At 48.8% G+C, this 23,011-nt stretch overlaps 1 protein-coding gene across 1 annotated transcript; it reads left to right on the forward strand.

Annotated features, from left to right (window-relative positions):
- The first annotated feature begins 78 nt into the window (after positions 1 to 78).
- Positions 79 to 20,752, forward strand: LOC135054758 (zinc finger protein 17-like). Its single transcript, XM_063958064.1, has 5 exons — positions 79 to 262; positions 1,908 to 2,063; positions 2,553 to 2,741; positions 2,821 to 2,947; positions 18,681 to 20,752. The coding sequence occupies exons 2-5, from the start codon at positions 1,992 to 1,994 to the stop codon at positions 19,691 to 19,693; spliced, it is 1,401 nt and encodes a 466-aa protein (XP_063814134.1). The 5' UTR covers positions 79 to 262; positions 1,908 to 1,991; the 3' UTR covers positions 19,694 to 20,752.
- The last annotated feature ends 2,259 nt before the right edge of the window (positions 20,753 to 23,011 follow it).

Raw genomic sequence — 23,011 nt, forward strand, 5'->3', positions numbered from 1 at the left:
GGGGAGGAGGCACGTCACCAGGGGGCGGAGCTACGTGCGAACAGGGTAACGCAAAGTCAGGAAGTGGTAGGGGTCTCCGCCATGCATGTGACGCCCATTGCTTATACATCCCTATGCGGGAGACGGGAAGATGGCGGCCGCCACGGAGTGAGGACAGGTGTAAGGAGGAGGTTGCTGGAAGTTGTGATGAGCATTATGATTCCGGGGGATGGTTTCCGCTCGTTGTGTCTGCCCGGTGATTAGAGGAGAGGAGCAGCTGCAGGTCAGTGTGTGCTGCCGGGACCCTGTGTGTGCTATAACCTGGCCAGCAGAGTAACCGGAGCTTCTAGATAGGGAGAGGCCTGTACTCTGCTGACATAGGGTCTCTGCTGCTGTCATAGGTTCCTCACAATCCTGCCCCCTGTGTGCTGACATGGGGCATCCCCAGCCCCCCCTCCTTGCACATGTGATCTCCCAACCTGCTGACATGGGGTCTCTGGTTCCCCCTCCTGCTGACACAGCACCTCACCTGCCCCTCATACTGAGATGGTACCTCCCCAATAATCCAACCCCCCCTCTGTTGACATATTTCCCACCTGATTGTCTCCACCTGCCTCTGCTGACCTGTATCCCCCCCCCCCCCTACTTGTCCCCCAACCCCCTCTGTTGACATGTACCTTTCTCCCCCCCCCCCTCTGCTGACCTGCCTCCCCCCTGCTTGTCCCCCACCCTAGACTGACCTGTATCCCCCCCCGCTTGTCCCCCCCTTTGCTGACATGTTTCCCACCTGAATGCCCCCCACCCCCCTCTGCTGACCTGTATTCACCTCTGATTGGCCCCCCACCCCATTTGCTGATGTTTCCCACCTGATTATCCCCCTTCTAATTGTCGCCCCTCCCTCCCTCCCTCCCTCCCAGTCTGCTGACGTATCCACCACGCACCGGAACCCCTGACTTGGGGTATCCCCCAGGCTACCACCCCTCTCTGCTGTCTCCCCAGTATAATACCCTGCCTTTGCTGATATCACGTCTCCTCAGAACCCCATTCCCCTCAGCTAACATGGTGACGCCCTGTCAACCCAGAACCCTCTGCAGATACATTACCCTAGTCCTCAAGACCTAAAGTTAACTGCTGACTCTGAGACTCTTCAGCACCCTCCTCCTCTGCTGACATGACATAGGAACGCTCAACCTCTCCATCCACCTGCAGACTTGGGAGGATCATGGCTCTTCCTCCCATACTGTTGACCTCTCCTCCCCCAACCCTCTGCTGACATGGAGTCCCCACAGCCCAGGGCACCAAGCATAAAACATGGTTTCTGTATAAAATACATGCTGGTCTCTTCACCATAAGAGAATTTAAAAAATAAAGTGTTTGGGTGCACCCTCATTACTGGAAACATTGAGTGCAAACATGGTTCATGGAAGTAGAAGCACAAATATTGGGGCTGCTCAAGTGCCCACAGAGATGGCTCCTACACTCTTGGCACCAGTCATCCAGGGAGCTACAGAGGGATCCGGTGCGGATCAGTCACCCACTGTTTATAGGCTGATTACCGTCTGCTTTGGGAAGATGGAGGTGAATGAGTACAGGCAGAATAGTAGAATTGTTTTTTATATATTTATAAAGCACCAACATATACGACTATACTGTAAGAATGATTAAGACAGAAGGGTGGTGAGGTGCGTCTGCCCAAGCTTGCACTGTATGAATGCTCCTGTTGTATAATTCTTCTGGATGCCCATGTGTGTCCAATTTTGAAGTAGGCAGGCTAGAAATAGCGAATCAGGGCATTACAATCGGGTTACTGATGGGAGGCTTCTCTCGCACACAGTGTGGTGTTACGCACACCTCTATATGGAACAGCGTTTATTCGTCCAAATTGTATTGCATTTTGTATTTAATTCATGTATTTTCTATTACTGCAGGTGGGAGAAAAAAAAGTATAGTAGACTTCAGATACCTGAAGGGAAACATAATTTAAGGGTGGTCCCACTACTAACTTACTGAGGATGGACAAAGGTCAAATTCCTGAGAGGATATTAAACCTCACCCTGGAGATCCTCTACCTGCTGACTGGAGAGGTGAGGGGGTCTGGGAGTGTCACAGTGACATCACTCTTATCTCTGTTACTAACACAGGGACCTGACTGGAGAGGTGAGGGGGTCTGGGAGTGCCACAGTGATATCACTCTTATCTCTATTACTAACACAGGGACCTGACTGGGGAGGTGAGGGAGTCTGGGAGCATCACTCTTATCTCTATTACTAACACAGGGACCTGACTGGGGAGGTGAGGGAGTCTGGGAGCATCACAGTGGAATCACTCTTATCTCTATTACTAACACAGGGACCTGACTGGAGAGGTGAGGGGGTCTGGGAGTGTCACAGTGACATCACTCTTATCTCTATTACTAACACAGGGACCTGACTGGGGAGGTGAGGGGTTTTGGGAATATCAACGTAGGTGCATTCCAGTGAGTGGATGTACTTGCGTCCGGGATGGAACACGTTTTTATGGAGGGTGTCTCTCTCCTTGCACAATTTTTATTTACTAGTGTTTTCAATACATAGGATTATATTGTTGTGAAGAAGTCTGGTGACAGTGTCACACCAAGCAGTTGTCCTCGTGTGCCAGGAGGACTGAGCAGGACCCAGAGCCCCATCGCGGTGCCTTCACCTCACTCACTGATACATGGGAGGCACAATGACCAGAAGATCCTGGAACTCACCAACAAGATCATTCAGCTGCTGACTGGAGAGGTGACTGCTGGGAATGGGACATTATACAGTAACACCAGGGGAGGTGTCTGGGTGATGACTGTATCATTGTATGTTTCAGGTTCCCCAGGGAAATGAAGATGTCAGTCTAAATTTTTCCATGGAGGAGTGGGAGCGACTAGGAAGAGACACAGTTAATAATATGGATGACTTGATGGTGGAGAATCACCAGACTCTGAGATCACTGGGTAAGACAGGATGTAATTATAGTCCAGTTCGTGGATTTATTTGATTCCGGCAGCGGTGCGAGCACAAAGAGACCCCTTGTAGGCTTGCTGCGCTTGCCACGCTGTGGGCTCGGTTGCTCGCTGCGCTCGCCAAAGGTTCTATCCTCACTCTCTGGGTGTCATGGACACCCACGAGTGCGATTAGCCCCTGTACGCTGGGATTCCACTTGTCGGCATTGTCAGCTGTCAGGATTCCGGCGTCGGTATCCTGACCGCTGGAATCCCGACACCCAGCAAATTGATTGCACCCCTCACATATGTCCGCAAACTGTTCAATAAGGAGTCAGTATACTTTACTCTTTCACATGCTTGGATATCCATTAGTGAATGCAAGCAGGAAGGATTTCCCATTCATTTCAGTGAGATCTCTGATTACTGGAAGCCACATTGAAATTAAATCAGAAAGCTTCGTTATTAAAACAATGTCATTAACTATCATTAAGGGTCACAAGTTGGCGTACATTTGAGTCATATGTCAACATATACGCCTAGAATCATAAATTCACTGTATACGCTAGGAGTCTGTGTCCAATGTGAATCACAAGTTCAGCTCACACCCTAAAGAGTGACGGGTCACCCAGACTTAGTGCTTGGTCTTGGTCTCTGCTATGTGTGTAATAGTCTTTTCTTCAGTAATACAAGAACTGTGTGACTGCTGCATGGATTTTCCATTAGGATATATGCCCTGTGTTTAAAAGTGACATATAAAATATCATAAGAATATCGAGTATGCTTAAAATATTGATTGCAACACTAAATGTGTTAGATCAGCGGTAGTCAACCTGTGGCACTCCAGCTGTTGTGATGCTACACATCCCAGCATGCCCTGCAACTGTTTTGCTGTTATGGTAAACTACAACTGGAGCAGAGCATGCTGGGATGTTTAGTTTCACAGCAGCTGCAGTGCCATAGGTTGCCTAGCCCTGTGTTAATATATGAAATGCAGGAAGTGGGCAGGAGAGAGGGGGTGTTTTTGTTCTCAGTGGCTTCCATCTGCCTCCATTCCCCTCCTTACATCATTACTCAGTGCTGCTGGGGAGACCATGCTCTTACCACTATATAACTATCAGTCTGTGGCTTCCATCTGCCTCCATTCCCCTCCTTACATCATTACTCAGTGCTGCTGGGGAGACCATGCTCCTACCACTATATAACTATCAGTCTTGGCCTCCATTCCTCTCCTTACATCATTACTCAGTGCTGCTGGGGAGACCATGCTCCTTCCACTATATAACTATCAGTCTGTGGCTTCCATCTGCCTCCATTCCTCTCCTTATATCATTACTCAGTGCTGCTGGGGAGACCATGCTCCTTCCACTATATAACTATCAGCCTGTGGCTTCCATCTGCCTCCATTCCTCTCCTTACATCATTACTCAGTGCTGCTGGGGAGACCATGCTCCTTCCACTATATAACTATCAGTCTGTGGCCTCCATTCCTCTCCTTACATCATTACTCAGTGCTGCTGGGGAGACCATGCTCCTTCCACTATATAACTATCAGTCTGTGGCTTCCATCTGCCTCAATTCCTCTCCTTACATCATTACTCAGTGCTGCTGGGGAGACCATGCTCCTTCCATTATATAACTATCAGTCTGTGGCTTCCATCTGCCTCCATTCCTCTCCTTATATCATTACTCAGTGCTGCTGGGGAGACCATGCTCCTTCCACTATATAACTATCAGTCTGTGGCTTCCATCTGCCTCCATTCCTCTCCTTATATCATTACTCAGTGCTGCTGGGGAGACTATGCTCCTTCCACTATATAACTATCAGCCTGTGGCTTCCATCTGCCCCCATTCCTCTCCTTACATCATTACTCAGTGCTGCTGGGGAGACCATGCTCCTTCCACTATATAACTATCAGTCTGTGGCCTCCATTCCTCTTCTTACATCATTACTCAGTGCTGCTGGGGAGACCATGCTCCTTCCACTATATAACTATCAGTCTGTGGCTTCCATCTGCCTCAATTCCTCTCCTTACATCATTACTCAGTGCTGCTGGGGAGACCATGCTCCTTCCACTATATAACTATCAGTCTGTGGCTTCCATCTGCCTCAATTCCTCTCCTTACATCATTACTCAGTGCTGCTGGGGAGACCATGCTCCTTCCACTATATAACTATCAGTCTGTGGCTTCCATCTGCCTCCATTCCCCTCCTTACATCATTACTCAGTGCTGCTGGGGAGACCATGCTCCTTCCACTATATAACTATCAGTCTGTGGCTTCCATCTGCCTCAATTCCTCTCCTTACATCATTACTCAGTGCTGCTGGGGAGACCATGCTCCTTCCACTATATAACTATCAGTCTGTGGCTTCCATCTGCCTCCATTCCTCTCCTTACATCATTACTCAGTGCTGCTGGGGAGACCATGCTCCTTCCACTATATAACTATCAGTCTCTGGCTTCCATCTGCCTTAATTCCTCTCCTTACATCATTACTCTGTGCTGTTCGGGGACCCTGCTACTTCCACTTTTTACCTCTCAGCATGTGGCTTCCTGCTACCTCCACTCCCCTCCTCACATCATTACTCTGCTGCTGGGCGGCCTTGCTGCTTCCACTATATAACTCCCAGTCTGTGGCTTTCTGCTGCTTCCGTTGCTCCTTCCACTGTATAACTCTTAGTCTGTGGCTCCCTGCTGTCTTCATTCCTGTTCTTACATCATGATATTGCCACTGTCACTTGCAGCCCTGTCCACACTAACAGGTCACTGCCTCCCAACACGCTCATTAGCTGAAATACTTTGTGGTGCTGTGAGCATTCGGACAGGTCCTGAGATGCCGGTACGGCAGATTATATCTCTGGGGCAGTCAGAGTAACGTTTGTGGTAGGATGCTGCCTCAGAGATATAGGATTTTACCTCCTGCCAGTCGGTGTGGGGACAAAGTGATGCTGGTTACACCCAGTAGTGCATCTTGCCACGGGCAAGCAGGACTTTTGCCCGGGGCGCCGCCTTCCGGAGGGTGCCGGAGCCATCTGGAGTGCGCCGCACCATGGCAAGATCTGCCACTGTGCCCCCCGCAGTGCCCCCTGCAGGTCCCCCGCTGCGAAGGGAACCAGACGCTACGCGTCTAGTTTCCCTTCGTGGAGAGGACCTTTGCTGTGCGGTGCACGATGACGTCATCGCGCACCGCACAGCATTGTGGCACAGACGCTAGGGGTCATAATTGACCTCTAGTGTCTGTGCTGTGCTATGGGAGAGACGTCATGACTGACGTCTCTCCCATAGATCCGAGGAGAGAAGAGCGGCGCCGGCGGAGGTCTGCAGCGGTCTGGAATCAGGAGCGTGGATCATAAGTATACATTTTTCTTTTTATTTCTTTCAGCGGCGCTTCAAGGGGGAAAAATGGGGGCGTAACTGACCACTCCCCCATGTGAAGCCACGCCCCTATATTATTGCCCGTGGTGCAACAAGGGCAAGAACCGGCCCTGGTTACACCGAGAGGAAATATTACGCAGCGAGCCAGTAGGTGTGAGGGGCACTTCTCAGAAATGTACGCTGCGTTATGTGCTGGTGGAACGTTGTAAATGTGCTTGCAGATCTGGGGCCACTGTTCTTCTACCTGTATTCCACAGCGGGGCACTTTGGCCATAGTGTGTCCTCCTGTGTGTATATATTGTTTGAGCTACTCTATAGCCCAGAGGTTCTCAAACTCTGTCCTCGGGGGCACACACAGTGCATGTTTTGCAGGTCTCCTCACAGAATCGCAAGTGAAATAATTAGCTCCACCTGTGGACCTTTTAAAATGTGTCAGTGAGTAATTAATACACCTGTGCACCTGCTGGGTTATCTGCAAAACATGCACTGTGTGTGCCCCCGAGGACCGAGTTTGAGAACCTCTGCTATAGCCCATGTATAGAGGGCCAGGACAATGAATTGCATAAATGCAATAGACACACAGGGGGGTCGATTCAATTACACCCTAAGTGTCTCCAGAACTGCTTTGCTTATTCTGGGTGTGACCCTTGTAGGCACCAGTAAATACAAGGAGGGGGTGGTCATCCCTGGTCTGTTATTCACTGAACAGTGAGCCACTCATAAATGGGGGTGTGGCTTCATAGGTCACATTGAGGGGCGGAGCCAGGCTCAGTATTTCCGGCGCTAGGGAGAAAGAAAGCAAACATTTGTGCCATTGATGGTGGAGAGCGATTGGATCTCCACCATCAATGCCAAGACCACCATCCATTGCTGTTTTCTCTGACGTCCTAGTGGATGCTGGGAACTCCGTAAGGACCATGGGGAATAGACGGGCTCCGCAGGAGACTGGGCACTCTAAAAGAAAGATTAGGTACTATCTGGTGTGCACTGGCTCCTCCCTCTATGCCCCTCCTCCAGACCTCAGTTAGATTTCTGTGCCCGGCCGAGCTGGATGCACACTAGGGGCTCTCCTGAGCTCCTAGAAAGAAAGTATATGTTAGGTTTTTTATTTTACAGTGAGACCTGCTGGCAACAGGCTCACTGCAACGAGGGACTAAGGGGAGAAGAAGCGAACCTACCTGCTTGCAGCTAGCTTGGGCTTCTTAGGCTACTGGACACCATTAGCTCCAGAGGGATCGACCGCAGGACCCGTCCTTGGTGTTCGTTCCCGGAGCCGCGCCGCCGTCCCCCTTACAGAGCCTGAAGCATGAAGATGGTCCGGAAAATCGGCGGCAGAAGACTTCAGTCTTCACCAAGGTAGCGCACAGCACTGCAGCTGTGCGCCATTGCTCCTCATACACACTTCACACTCCGGTCACTGAGGGTGCAGGGCGCTGGGGGGGGGGCGCCCTGAGCAGCAATAAAAACACCTTGGCTGGCAAAATAATCACAATATATAGCCCCAGAGGCTATATATGTGATAATTACCCCTGCCAGAATCCATAAAAAAGCGGGAGAAAAGTCAGCCGAAAAAGGGGCGGAGCTATCTCCCTCGGCACACTGGCGCCATTTTCTCTTCACAGTGTAGCTGGAAGACAGCTCCCCAGGCTCTCCCCTGTAGTTTTCAGGCTCAAAGGGTTAAAAAGAGAGGGGGGGCACTAAATTTAGGCGCAATATTGTTTATACAAGCAGCTATTGGGGAAAATTCACTCAGTGATAGTGTTTATCCCTACATTATATAGCGCTCTGGTGTGTGCTGGCATACTCTCTCTCTGTCTCCCCAAAGGGCTGTGTGGGGTCCTGTCCTCAGTCAGAGCATTCCCTGTGCGTGTGCGGTGTGTCGGTACGGCTGTGCCGACATGTTTGATGAGGAGGCTTATGTGGAGGCGGAGCAGATGCCGATAAATGGGATGTCGCCCCCTGTGGGCCGACACCAGAGTGGATGGATAGGTGGAAGGTATTAACGACAGTGTCAACTCCTTACATAAAAGGCTGGATGACGTAACAGCTATGGGACAGCCGGCTTCTCAGCCCGCGCCTGCCCAGGCGTCTCAAAGGCCATCAGGGGCTCAAAAACGCCCGCTCCCTCAGATGGCAGACACAGATGTCGACACGGAGTCTGACTCCAGTGTCGACGAGGTTGAGACATATACACAATCCACTAGGAACATCCGTTACATGATCCCGGCAATAAAAAATGTGTTACACATTTCTGACATTAACCCAAGTACCACTAAAAAAGGGTTTTATGTTTGGGGAGAAAAAGCAGGCAGTGTTTTGTTCCCCCATCCCATAAGTGAATGAAGTGTGAAAAAGCGTGGGTTCCCCCGATAAGAAACTGATAATTTCTAAAAAGTTACTGATGGCGTACCTTTTCCCGCCAGAGGATAAATTACGCTGGGAGGTATCCCCTAGGGTGGATAAGGCGCTCACACGTTTGTCAAAAAAGGTGGCACTGCCGTCTGAGGATACGGCCACTTTGAAGGTACCTGCTGATAAAAAGCAGGAGGCTATCCTGAAGTCTGTATTTACACACTCAGGTACTAGACTGAGACCTGCAGATAGTGCTGCTGCAGCGTCGTCGGTAACCCTGTCAAACAGGGATACTATTTTGCGAACATAAGACGTCGTCTTATATATGAGGGATGCACAGAGGGATATTTTGCCGGCTGGCATCCAGAATTAATGCAATGTCCATTCTGTCAGGAGGGTATTAGAGACCCGACACTGGACAGGTGATGCTGACTTTAAAAGGCACATAGAGCCTTATAAGGGTGAGGAATTGTTTGGGGATGGTCTCTGGGACCTCGTTTCCACAGCAACAGCTGGGAAGAAAACATTTTACCTCAGGTTTCCTCACAGCCTAAGAAAGCACTGTATTATCAGGTACAGTCCTTTCGGCTTCAGAAAAGCAAGCGGGTCAAAGGCGCTTCCTTTCTGCACAGAGACGAGGGAAGAGGGAAAAAGCTGCACCAGTCAGCCAGTTCCCAGAATCAAAATTCTTCCCCCGCTTTCTCTGAGTCCACCGCATGACGCGGGGGCTCCACAGGCGTAGCCAGGTACGGTGGGGGGCCGCCTCAAAAATTTCAGCGATCAGTGGGCTCGCTCACAGGTGGATCCCTGGATCCTTCAAGTAGTATCTCAGGGGTACAGGCTGGAATTCGAGGCGTCTCCCCCCCGTTGTTCCTCAAATCTGCCTTGCCGACAACTCCCTCAGGCAGGGAGGCTGTGCTAGAGGCAATTCACAAGCTGTATTCCCAGCAGGTGATAGTCAAGGTGCCCCTACTTCAACAAGGACGGGGTTACTATTCCACACTGTTTGTGGTACCGAAACCGGACGGTTCGGTGAGACCCATAAAAAAATTCAAGTTCAAGATGGAATCGCTCAGGGCGGTTATTGCAAGCCTGGAGGAGGGGGATTACATGGTATCCCTGGACATCAAGGATGCTTACCTACATGTCCCCATTTACATCCTCACCAGGAGTACCTCAGATTTGTGGTACAGGATTGCCATTACCAATTCCAAACACTGCCGTTTGGACTGTCCACGGCACCGAGGGTCTTTACCAAGGTAATGGCAGAAATGAAGATACTCCTTCGAAAAAAGGGAGTTTTCTCTAACGTCCTAGTGGATGCTGGGGACTCCGTCAGGACCATGGGGATTAGCGGGCTCCGCAGGAGACAGGGCACATCTAAAAAGCTTTTTAGGTCACATGGTGTGTACTGGCTCCTCCCCCTATGACCCTCCTCCAAGCCTCAGTTAGGTTTTTGTGCCCGTCCGAGAAGGGTGCAAACTGGATGGCTCTCTTAAGGAGCTATTTAGTAAAGTTTTTTTTTAGGTTTCTAATCAGTGATTCCTGCTGGCGACAGGATCACTGCAACGAGGGACCTAGGGGAGAGACTTGCAACTCACCTGCGTGCAGGAGGATTGAAGTCTTAGGCTACTGGACACTGAGCTCCAGAGGGAGTCGGAACACAGGTCAGCCTGGGGTTCGTCCCGGAGCCGCGCCGCCGATCCCCCTTACAGACGCTGAAGAAAGACGGCGGAACGGAGGTCCGGAAACAGGCGGCAGAAGACTTCACAGTCTTCAGAGAGGTAGCGCACAGCACTGCAGCTGTGCGCCATTGTTGTCACACGGCTCACTGACACGGTCACGGAGGGTGCAGGGCGCTGCTGGGGGCGCCCTGGGCAGCAATATAAATACCTATTTGGCAAATAAATACATCACATATAGCCATTAAGGCTATATGTATGTATTTTAACCCAGGCCAGTTATTAAAAAACCGGGAGGTAAAGCCCGCCGAAAAGGGGGCGGAGCTTATTCTCCTCAGCACACGGCGCCATTTTCCTGATCAGCTCCGCTGGTGAGGAAGGCTCCCACTCTCCCCTGCACTGCACTACAGAAACAGGGTTAAAAGAGAAGGGGGGCATAAATTGGCGATATAATGATATATTAAGAGCGCATATATAGAAACAACACCTTCTAGGGTTGTTATATACATTATAGCGCTTTTGGTGTGTGCTGGCAAACTCTCCCTCTGTCTCCCCAAAGGGCTAGTGGGTCCTGTCCTCTATCAGAGCATTCCCTGTGTGTGTGCTGTATGTCGGTACGTGTGTGTCGACATGTATGAGGAAAATGTTGGTGAGGAGGCGGAGCAAATTGCCTGTAATGTTGATGTCACTCTCTAGGGAGTCGACACCGGAATGGATGGTCTACTTATGGAATTACGTGATAATGTCAGCACGCTGCAAGACGGTTGACGACATGAGATGGCCGGCGGACAAATTAGTACCGGTCCAGGCGTCTCAGACACCGTCAGGGGCTTGTAAAAACGCCCATTTACCTCAGTCGGTCGACAGACACAGACATGGACACTGACCCCAGTGTCGACGGTGAAGAAACATACGTAATTTTCCTTTAGGGCCACGAGTTACATGTTAAGGGCAATGAAGGAGCTGTTACATATTTCTGATACTACAAGTACCACAAATAAGGGTATTTTGTAGGGTGTGAATAAACTACTTGTAGTTTTGCCTGAATCAGATAAATTAAATGAAGTGTGTGATGATACGTGGGGTTCCTCCGATAGAAAGTTATGGGCGGTATACCCTTTCCCGCCAGAAGTAAGGGCGAGTTGGGAAACACACCTTAGGGTGGATAAGGCGCTCACACGCTTATAAAAACATGGCGTTACCGTCTCTAGATACGGCCGCCCTCAAGAAGCCAGCTGATAGGAAGCTGAAAAATATCATGACAGTATATACACACATACTGGTGTTATACTACGACCAGCAATCGCCTCAGCCTGGATGTGCAGCGCTGAGGGGGCTTGGTCGGATTTCCTGACTGAAAATTTTGATACCCTTGACAGGGACAAGATTTTATTGACTATAGAGCATTTTAAGGATGCATTTCTATATATGCGTGATGCGCAGAGGGATATTTGCATTCTGGCATCAAGAGTAAATGTGATGTACATATCTGCCAGACGAAGACACGACAGTGGTCAGGTGAGGCAGATTCCAGACGGCATGTGGAAGTATTGCCGTATAAAGGGGTGGTCCATCGGACCTGGTGGCCATGGCAACAGCTGAAAAATCCACCTTTTGTTACCCCGAATCACATATCGGCAAAAAAGGACACAGTCTTTTCAGTCTCAGTCCTTTCGTCCCCATACGGGCAGGCGGGCAAAGGCCAGTCATATCTGCCCAGGGGTAGAGGAAAGGGAAGAAGACTGCAGCAAGCAGCCCATTCCCAGGAACAGAAGCCCCTCACAGCTTCTGCCAAGTCCGCAGCATAACGCTGGGGCCGTACAAGCGGACTCAGGTGCGGTAGGGGGTCATCTCAAGAGTTTCAGTACGCAGGGGGCTCACTCGCAAGGGAACTCCGGGATCCTACATGTAGTATCCCAGGTGTACATTGGAAATTCGAGACATCTCCCCCTCACACAATTCACAGGCTGTATTCCCAGCAGGTGATAATCAAAGTACCCCTCTTACAACATGGAAGGGGGTAGTATTCCACACTATATTGTGGTACTGAAGCCAACCGGCTCGGTGAGATCTGAAATATTTGAACACTTACATACAAGCGTTCAAATCAAGATGGAGTCACTCAGAGCAGTGATAGCGAACCAGGAAGAAGGGGACGATATGGTGTCACTGGATATCAGGGACGCTTACCTACAGGTCCAAATTTGCCCTTCTCACCAAGGGTACTTCAGGTTCCTGGTACAGAACTGTCACTATCAGTTCAGACGCTGCCGTTTGGGTTGTCCAAGGCGCCCCGGGTCTTTACCAAGGTAATGGCCGGAATGATGATTTTTCTTAAAAGGAAACATGGACGCTTTCCTGATAAGGGCAAGGTCCAGAGAACAGTTGGAGGTCGGAGTAGCACTATCTTAAGTAGTTCTACGACAGCACGAGTGGATTCTAAATATTCCAAAATCGCAGCTTTTTCCGATGACACGTCTACTGTTCATAGGGATGATTCTGGACACAGTCCAGAAAAACGTGTTTCTCCCAGTGGAGAAAGCCAGGGAGTTATCCGAGCTAATCGGGATCCTCCTAAAACCAGGAAAAGTGTCAGTGCATCATTGCACAAGAGTCCTGGTAAAAATGGTGGCTTATTACGAAGCAATTCCATTCGGCAGATTTCCCGCAAGAACTCTTCGGTGGGATCTGCTGGACAAATGGTCCGGATCGCATCCTCAGATGCATCAGCGGATAACCCTATATCCAAGGACAAGGGTGTCTCTCCTGTGGTGATTACAGAGTGCTCATCTTCTAGAGGGCCGCAGATTTGGCATTCAGGATTGGATGCCGGTGACCACGGAGGCCAGCCTGAGAGGCTGGAGAACAGTCACACAGGGAAAAAATTTCCAGGGAAGTGTGATTAAGTCTGGAGAATTCTCTCTGCATAAATAAGCTTAGAGCAAATTTATAAGGCTCTAAACTTAGCAAGACCTCTGCTTCAAGGTCAGCCGGTATTGATCCAGTGGGATAACATCACGGCAGTCGCCCACGTAAACAGAAAGGGCGGCACAAGAAGCAGGAGGGCAGTGACAAAACTGCAAGGATTTTTCGCTAGGCGGAAAATCATGTGATAGCACTGTCAGCAGTGTTCTTTCCGGGAGTGGACGACTGGGAAGCAAACTTCCTCAGCAGGCATGACCTCCACCCGGGAGAGTGGAAACTTCATAGGGAAGTTTTTCAGCATGATTATGGACCGTTGGCAAAGACCAAAGGTGGACATGATAGCGTCCCGCCCGAAAAACGGGACAGGTATTCCGCCAGGTCATGAGACCTTCAGGCGATAGCTGTGGATGTTCTGGTAACACCGTGGGTGTACCAGTCAGTGTATGGGTTCCCTCCTCTGTTTCTCATAACCAAGGTATTGAGAATTATAAGACATAGAGGAGTATGAACTATACTAGTGGCTCCGGATGGGCCAAGAGGGACTTGGTACCCGGAGCTTCAAGAGATGCTCACAGAGGACTAAGGGCCTGGGGAGCTAAGAAGGGACTTGCTTCAGCAAGTACCATGTCTTTTCCAAGAATTACCGCGGCTGCGTTTGACGGCATGGCGGTTGAATACCGGATTCTGAAGGGAAAAAGGCATTCCATAAGAGGTCATACCTACCTTGGTCAAAGCCAGGAAGGAGGTGACCGCACAACGTCATCACCACATGTGGTGAAAATATGTTGCGTGGGTAAGGCCAGGAAGGCTCCACGAAGGAAATTCAACTAGGTCGATTCTGCACTTCCTGAAAACAGGAGTGTTTTGAGCCTCAAATTGGGGTTCATTAAGATCTAAATTTCGGCCCTGTAGATTTTCTTCCAGAAAAAATTGACTTCAGTTCCTTAAGTCCAGATTGTAAAGGGTGTATTCCATATACAGTTCTTTTGTGCCTCTAGGGGCACCGTGAGATCTCAACATAGTGTTGGGATTCCTTAAAATCATATTGGTTTGAACCGCTCAAATCTGTGGATTTGAAATATCTCACATGGAAAGTGACCATGCTGTTGACCAATATCTCACATGGAAAGTGACCATGTTGTTAGTCCTGGCCTCGGCCAGGCGATTGTCAAAAAGAATGGGCGGCTTTGTTTTACAAAAGCCCATATTAAAATTTTCCATTTGAACAGGGCAGAACTGGGACTCGTCTCCAGTTTCTTCCTAAAGGGGTGTCAGCGTTGTCACCTGAAACAACCTATTGTGGTGCCTGCGGCTACTGGGGACTTGGAGGACTCCAAGTTACTAGACGTTGTCAGGGCCCTAAAAATATATATATATATATATATATATATATATATAGTTAGGACGGCTGGAGTCAGAAAGTCTGACTTGCTGTTTATATTGTATGCACCCAACAAGCTGGGTGCTCCTGCTTCTAAGCAGTCTATTGCACGCTAGATTTGTAGTACAATTCAGCTTGCACATTCTGTGGCAGGCCTGCCACAGCCGAAATATGTAGATGCCCATTCCACAAGGAAGGTGGCCTCATCCTGGGCGGCTGCCCGAGGAGTCTCGGCATTATAACTTTGCCGAGCAGCTACGTGGTCAGGGGAGAACACGTTTGTAAAATTTTACAAATTTGATACTCTGGCTAAAGAGGACCTGGAGTTCTCTCATTCGGTGCTGCAGAGTCATCCGCACTCTCCCGCCCGTTTGGGAGCTTTGGTATAATCCCCATGGTCCTGACGGAGTCCCCAGCATCCACTAGGACGTTAGAGAAAATAAGAATTTACTTACCGATAATTCTATTTCTCGTAGTCCGTAGTGGATGCTGGGCGCCCATCCCAAGTGCGGATTGTCTGCAATGCTTGTACATAGTTATTGTTACAAAAATCGGGTTATTACTATTGTTGTGAGCCATCTTTTCAGAGGCTACTTCGTTTTGTTATCATACTGTTAACTGGGTTCAGATCACAAGTTGTACGGTGTGGCTGGTATGAGTCTTACCCGGGATTCAAGATCCTTCCTTATTGTGTACGCTCGTCCGGGCACAGTACCTAACTGAGGCTTGGAGGAGGGTCATAGGGGGAGGAGCCAGTACACACCATGTGACCTAAAAAGCTTTTTAGATGTGCCCTGTCTCCTGCGGAGCCCGCTAATCCCCATGGTCCTGACGGAGTCCCCAGCATCCACTACGGACTACGAGAAATAGAATTATCGGTAAGTAAATTCTTATTTTTAATTATCCCGTACTTGGACGATCTCCTTATAAAGGCGAGGTCCATGGAGCAGTTGTTGGTCGGAGTAGCACTATCTCGGGAAGTGCTATAACAGCACGGATGGATTCTATACATTCCAAAGTCACAGCTGGTTCCTACCACACGCCTGCTGTTCCTGGGGATGGTTCTGGACACAGAACAGAAAAAAGTGTTTCTCCCGCAGGAGAAAGCCAAGGAGCTGTCATCTCTAGTCAGAGACCTCCTGAAACCAAAACAGGTATCGGTGCATCACTGCACACGAGTCCTGGGGAAAATGGTAGCTTCTTACGAAGAAAAATTCCATTCGGCAGGTTCCATGCAAGAACCTTTCAGTGGGACCTCTTGGACAAGTGGTCGGAATCGCATCTTCAGATGCATCGGCTGATAACCCTGTCTCCAAGGACCAGGGTATCTCTACTGTGGTGGCTGCAGAGTGCTCATCTTCAAGAGGGACGCAGATTCGGCATACAGGACTGGGTCCTGGTAACCACGGATGCCAGCCTTCGAGGCTGGGGGGCAGTCACACAGGGAAGAAATTTCCAAGGACTTTGGTCAAGTCAGGAGTCGTCCCTACACATAAATATTCTGGAACTGAGGGCCATTTACAATGCCCTAAGTCTGGCAAGGCCTCGGCTTCAAAACCAGCCGGTACTGATCCAATCAGACAACATCACGGCAGTCGCCCATGTAAACCGACAGGGCGGCACAAGAAGCAGGATGGCGATGGCAGAAGCCACAAGGATTCTCCGATGGGCGGAAAATCACGTCTTAGCACTGTCAGCAGTGTTCATTCCGGGAGTGGACAACTGGGAAGCAGACTTCCTCAGCAGACACGACCGACACCCGGGAGAGTGGGGACTTCATCCAGAAGTCTTCCAACTGTTGGTAAACCGTTGGGAAAGGCCACAGGTGGACATGATGGCGTTCCGCCTAAACAAAAAACTAGATATTGCGCCAGGTCAAGGGACCCTCAGGCAATAGCTGTGGACGCTCTAGTGACACCGTGGGTGTACCAGTCTGTTTTATGTATTCCGTCCTCTGCCTCTCATACCAAAGGTACTGAGAATAATAAGAAAACGAGGAGTAAGAACGATACTCGTGGTTCCGGATGGGCCAAGAAGAGCTTGGTACCCAGAACTTCAAGAAATAATATCAGAGGACCCATGGCCTCTACCGCTCAGACAGGATCTGCTACAGCAGGGGCCCTGTCTGTTCCAAGACTTACCGCGGCTGCGTTGGACGGCATGGCGGTTGAATTCCGGATCCTAAAGCAAAAGGGCATTCCGGAGGAAGTCATTCCTACGCTGATAAATGCCAGGAAAGAAGTAACCGCAAACCATTATCACCGTATTGGCGAAAATATGTTGCGTGGTGTGAGGCCAGGAAGGCCCCAACAGAGGAATTTCAGCTGGGTCGTTTTCTGCACTTCCTACAGTCAGGAGTGACTATGGGCCTAAATTTGGGTTCTATTAAGGTCGAGATTTCGGCTCTGTCGATTTTCTTCCAGAAAGAACTGACTTCACTGCCTGGAGTTCAGACATTTGTAAAGGGAGTGCTACATATTCAGCCCCTTTTTTGTGCCTTCTGTGGCACCTTGGGATCTCAACGTGGTGTTAATTTTCTTAAAATCACATTGGTTTGAGCCACTTAAAACTGTGGATTTGAAATATCTCACGTGGAAAGTGGTCATGTTATTGGCCTTGGCTTCGGCCAGGCGTGTGTCAGAATTAGCGGCTTTGTCATGTAAAAGCCCTTATCTGATTTTCCATATGGATAGGGCAGAATTGAGGACTCGTCCCCAGTTTCTAAGGTGGTATCAGCTTTTCACTTGAACCAACCTATTGTAGTGCCTGCGGCTACTAGGGACTTGGAAGATTCCAAGTTACTGGACGTAGTCAGGGCCTTAAAAATTTATATTTCCAGGACGGCTGGAGTCAGGAAAACTGACTTGTTTTTTTATCCTGTAGGCACCCAACAAAATAGGTGCTCCTGCTTCTAAGCAGACTATTGCTCGCTGAATTTGTAGCACAATTCAGCTGGAGCATTCTGCGGCTGGATTGCCGCATCTTAAATCAGTAACAGCCCATTCCACGAGGAAAGTGGGCTCCTCTTGGGCGGCTGCCCGAGGGGTCTCGGCTTTACAACTTTGCCGAGCTGCAACTTGGTCAGGGGCAAACACGTTTGCTAAATTCTACAAATTTGATACCCTGGCTGAGGAGGACCTTGAGTTCTCTCATTCGGTGCTGCAGAGTCATCCGCACTCTCCCGCCCGTTTGGGTGCTTTGGTATAATCCCCATGGTCCTTACGGAGTTCCCAGCATCCACTAGGACGTCAGAGAAAGTAAGATTTTACTCACCGGTAAATCTATTTCTCGTAGTCCGTAGTGGATGCTGGGCGCCCATCCCAAGTGCGGATTGTCTGCAATACTTGTATATAGTTATTGCCTAACTAAAGGGTTATTGTTGAGCCATCTGTTGAGAGGCTCAGTTATATTTCATACTGTTAACTGGGTTTAGATCACAAGTTGTACGGTGTGATTGGTGTGGCTGGTATGAGTCTTACCCGGGATTCAAAATCCTTCCTTATTGTGTCAGCTCTTCCGGGCACAGTATCCTAACTGAGGTCTGGAGGAGGGGCATAGAGGGAGGAGCCAGTGCACACCAGATAGTACCTAATCTTTCTTTTGGAGTGCCCAGTCTCCTGCGGAGCCCGTCTATTCCCCATGGTCCTTACGGAGTTCCCAGCATCCACTACGGACTACGAGAAATAGATTTACCGGTGAGTAAAATCTTATTTTTAGCCGTCGATGGCCGTCCATACCTAGTAGTAAAATTGTATAACATAGGAAGGTTTGGGCAGGTTATTATTATTATTATTATTATTATTAGTTGAGAACAGTTGGTTTATCAGCAGAAGGAAAACTAAAACAAGGTGTATGTATGTATGTATGTATATGTGTGTGTGTATGTATGTATATATATATATATATATATATCTCTATCGTTATAGAGGTTTAGTTTGGCCACTAGCTGTTTCTATACTAGAAGATTGTAGCGTCTTTGTTCCTGCTATTTATTATGAACTTGTAACTCATTATTGTCTCTCATCAGATTTGAAGCCGCCCCTCAATGCGGGAGTTTGCGAAACTAAAAGCATCGTTGACCTCCATCATGGTGGACAGTGTACAACAATCTGCAAGACTAGAAAGAGGAAGGGGCAGCCGGTGAGATATGTGGCGGAGAATTCGGGCTGCGGTGAAGGTGGAGGAAACCTCGCAGACTCTGACGCGTGTACGGAGCACGCGCAGACGGAATGCAGCTCCGCTTACATTAAGAAGGAAGACGGCGCCAAGATCTACACCCGCTCGGAGCACACCCAGACCGACTTCACATCGGTCCGCGCTAAAGGAGAAGCAGAAGGAGAAGGCGCCAAAGGTCCACGGGCAGACTTCATGCGTATTGACTACGACTCGATATTTGTCAGCAATTCGGTCTCCGTGCCTCAAGAGACCACCCGGAAGTTGTATGACTGCACTCTGTGCGGTAAAACCTTCACCAGCAAGTCAGGGATCGTCAAGCACCGGCGAATGCACTCCGGCAGGGTAGTGACTTGCGCCGACTGCGGCAAGGAGTTCACCTGCAACTCGGAGCTGGTGGCTCACCAGAGGACGCACACCGGGGAGAAACCGTTTCCCTGCTCTTCCTGCGGGAAGTGTTTTTCAACCAACACCAATCTGGTGGCGCACCAGAGAATTCATACCGGGGAAAAACCCTACTCCTGCACGGAGTGCGGGAAATGTTTTACCAGCAGCTCGGACCTTGTCAAACACCAAATCATTCACACCGGGGAGAAACCTTTTTGCTGTTCGGACTGCGGGAAAGGTTTTACCAGCAAATCAAATCTGGTTAAGCACCATAGGATCCACACCGGGGAAAAACCCTTCCTGTGCTCCGAATGCGGCAAGGGTTTCGCTATCAAGTCAAACCTCATCAAACACCAGGTAGTTCACACCGGGGAGAAGCCGTATCCCTGTCCCGAGTGCGGTAAATGTTTTTCAAATCAGTCAAACGTCTCAAAACACCAGAGGATTCACTACGGGGCAAAGAGGTTACTTGTGGATTAAAGAAGGGTGCTGCACAATCTCCTTTTCTGTGTTTGTGGTCGGTCTTCAGGGTTGGTCGTCACTTCTTGAAGTTCTTTCTCCGTTTTAAACGACCTTTGTGGAAATGCAAATACCCCCCCCCCCCCCCCCCCAATGATGAAATGTCACAATATTGTAGCTTATCCTGGACTGATGTTGTACAATATCCACATTTACTGTTATTTCCTATTAAACACCAGAGATGTGCTCTATAGGAATCCTCTGGAGGCTTTCTATCCTGTGTAGAGAACTATAGGTCATGCTCTCTGTTATATAATGTCATTGATCTGATTGCGGGTATGTCACATAACATTTGGATGAATACAAATCGTGTTGAAGTTTATATACTTTCCTTCCTGAAACGCTAAGCATTGCATCCGATGGAGACCAGGGAAGTGGTACTGTGCAATTAGTAATAAAATACATGACTTGAATCTATCAGAGGCAAATACTGAAAATCGTAGACTTTCCTGCATAATGAACCTTGCAGAACCTACCTAAGTTTAGGTACAAATGACGTCCTCCAGGTCTGTCTTTGCCCAGACTGTATCTCTGCAGACATTCGTGACCATTACAGTGTAAAATCATGTGACGTTCTGATGCTGCTGTCACCACCGTCGTCCCTTCACTGGAATTAAGTGTTGCTACCCCGAGAAATTGGCATCGCACTCTACTTTCCGGCTGTTAGCGTACCATTTCCCGTAACCTAACTTTTACAATGACGCTGGTGATCTTGCCGCACACCTGTGCATTTGATCGCCAATGATGTTGGAACACTATCACCTTTCACCTAGTAACTGGACAATAGAAGGGTATCCCTCTGCTGACCTGGCTGTAAATTATTTGGGGTATAAAACAGGCTGCTAGTGGATTATAAATCTGGTGTGTTCGTCCCATCTCCCGGTCTCTCTCTTATCTGAAGCTACTGTAGCGACCCCTCTGATATGTGTACATTTCCAGTATTGCTGAACTCTATACAGAATGCCAATTCAGCCACCTTAAGCGTGCAACGTTCAACAATAAATAATGCATGGATTATTATTTATTCACGTAATTTCACATACTCCTATTCTGTACACAGGTTTTTAATATGTAGGTTACATTTGGGTACAGATCTGGTAAGGAGACTTGTAGCTTTATATCACGATGACCCCTCCTGTCTGCTTACTCGTGGTCAGCCATTCACCGGCATTTCTGTACTTAGGCATATGGACGTATGGCTTCATTTCCATACAACTTGGCATCTAGGCACTTGTTTCTAAATATACTGCTGCTTTAAGAATTGATAATTAACGGACACCCTAGCGGAATGTTCACTGTGAGCTTACAGGGCCACTGAAGTCACCAATGGTTGAGCCCTGCCCTCCTCTCTTCTTGTATGACTGGCCAGCTAGGGAGGAATTGTGACAGCGTAGGGGCAGCACGCTTTGTGTAGTGGTTAGCATTACAGGCTCTCAGCACCGAGGTCATGAGTTTAATTCACAGTCAGGGCATACATATATGGAATTTGTATGTTCTCTTCATTTTTTTTCCATGGGTTTCCTGCGGGTATTCTGGCTTCGTCCCACACTCCAAAAACATACTGATAGGTTAATTGGCTGGTGACAAATTAACCCGAGTGTGTCTGTGTGTCCATGTGGTAGGGAATATAGATTGGAAGCTCCACTGGGGCAGGAAGTGATGTGAATGACATAGGTAGAGCGCTGCGGAATATGTGTGCGCTCCATTAATAACTTAATATAATAAGCACAGCTGCCATTTTGGATAAGGTTGGCGGCTGTATGGGCAATGACAGTGGCACTGAGATATTGAAGCCTCTAGGTAATTTTTTGTTGCCCTCTTACGTCTATCCTGTTACAGCGCTGCCTTCTGCCTCATATTTCTGTTACGTGGTCAAAGACTGAGCAAATGAGCCAATAAAGTGCTTGTGTACCAGCGACGTTTTTATGTTTTAGCATGGCGTAATGTGACTTCTGTTTTGGAGATCCAGCATAAAGACTTAGGACCATGATGCCTCCTATTAATTAAAATATTATGGGGGGTATTCAATTAGTGCCGTTTTTTTGACCAGTCGAAAAAAACCAGCACTTTACGCCTGTTTTTAGGTCGAATTTACTTTCGACTTATTCAGTGCCCGTGCTGTTTTTTTTGACATGTCGAAAAATCCAGCACTGGCGAAAACCACGTGTATAGGCGAATTCACCACTGATGCACGTGTTTTGGCGAATTTGCAGGTGTTTTCGCCTGTTTCTAGCGCAATTTTCGCCCATACCAATTCGACAAAAACAAAAGTGTGCAATTGAATACCCTGTGTCGAATTAGTGCCGTTTTTTTGACAAGTTGAAAATAAGGCACTTAATTGAATACCTCCCTATGTGTAGGAACCTGGATAGCTATAGACACATAATTAATATTAGTGTTAATATCCATAAATACATTTCTCTTACGTCCTAGAGGATGCTGGGGACTCCGTAAGGACCATGGGGTAGAGACGGGCTCCGCAGGAGACATGGGCACCTAAAAAGAACTTTTCCTATGGGTGTGCACTGGCTCCTCCCTCTATGCCCCTCCTCCAGACCTCAGTTAGATTCTGTGCCCAGAGGAGAAAGGGTACACTGCAGAGAGCTCTCCTGAGTTTTCTGTAGAAAAAGACTTTTGTTAGGTTTTTTATTTTCAGGGAGTCCTGTTGGCAATAGGCTCCCTGCATCGTGGGACTGAGGGGAGAGAAGCAGACCTACTTAATTGATAGGCTCTGCTTCTTAGGCTATAGTATATAAAAAAGCGCTATCTGGTCATTTAGTTTTTCCAGTGTTATTTGAGCGCTGGGTGTGTGCTGGCATACTCCTCTCTCTGTCTCTCCAAAGGGCCTGGTTGGGGATTTGTCCCCTTATAGGTATATCCCTGTGTGTGGGGGGTGTCGGTACGTGCGTGTCGACATGTCTGAGGCGGAAGGCTTCTCCAAGGAGGAGGTGGAGCAAATGAGTGGTGTGTCCCCGTCGGTTGTGCCGACTCAGGAATGGATGGACATGTGGCATATGTTGAATGCACGTGTGGCTTCTTTACATAAGAGGCTTGATAAGGCTGAATCAGGGGAGGCATCAGGGGGTCAATCCTCGGATTGGACCGACTCACAGGGCCCGTCGGGGTCTCAAAAACGTCCCTTGGCACAAATTGTGGACACTACTACCGACACGGACTCTGATTCCAGTGTCGACTATGATGAAGTAAAATTGTACCCTAAGGTGACAAAAAGCATTCAGTGTATGATTGTGCCAATAAGGGATGTGTTGCATATTGCTG

Source organism: Pseudophryne corroboree, chromosome 3 (genome assembly GCF_028390025.1).
Source record: "Pseudophryne corroboree isolate aPseCor3 chromosome 3, aPseCor3.hap2, whole genome shotgun sequence".
In the NCBI taxonomy this organism is placed as follows: Eukaryota; Metazoa; Chordata; class Amphibia; order Anura; family Myobatrachidae; genus Pseudophryne; species Pseudophryne corroboree.

Bases quoted from the DNA above. Each gene is read 5' to 3' on its own strand.
- LOC135054758 (XM_063958064.1), top strand. From the start codon at position 1,992: ATGGACAAAGGTCAAATTCCTGAGAGGATATTAAACCTCACCCTGGAG. The intron at 2,742-2,820 runs GTGACTGCTGGG...TGTATGTTTCAG, and splicing joins TTCAGCTGCTGACTGGAGAG to GTTCCCCAGGGAAATGAAGA. The intron at 2,948-18,680 runs GTAAGACAGGAT...GTCTCTCATCAG, and splicing joins CCAGACTCTGAGATCACTGG to ATTTGAAGCCGCCCCTCAAT.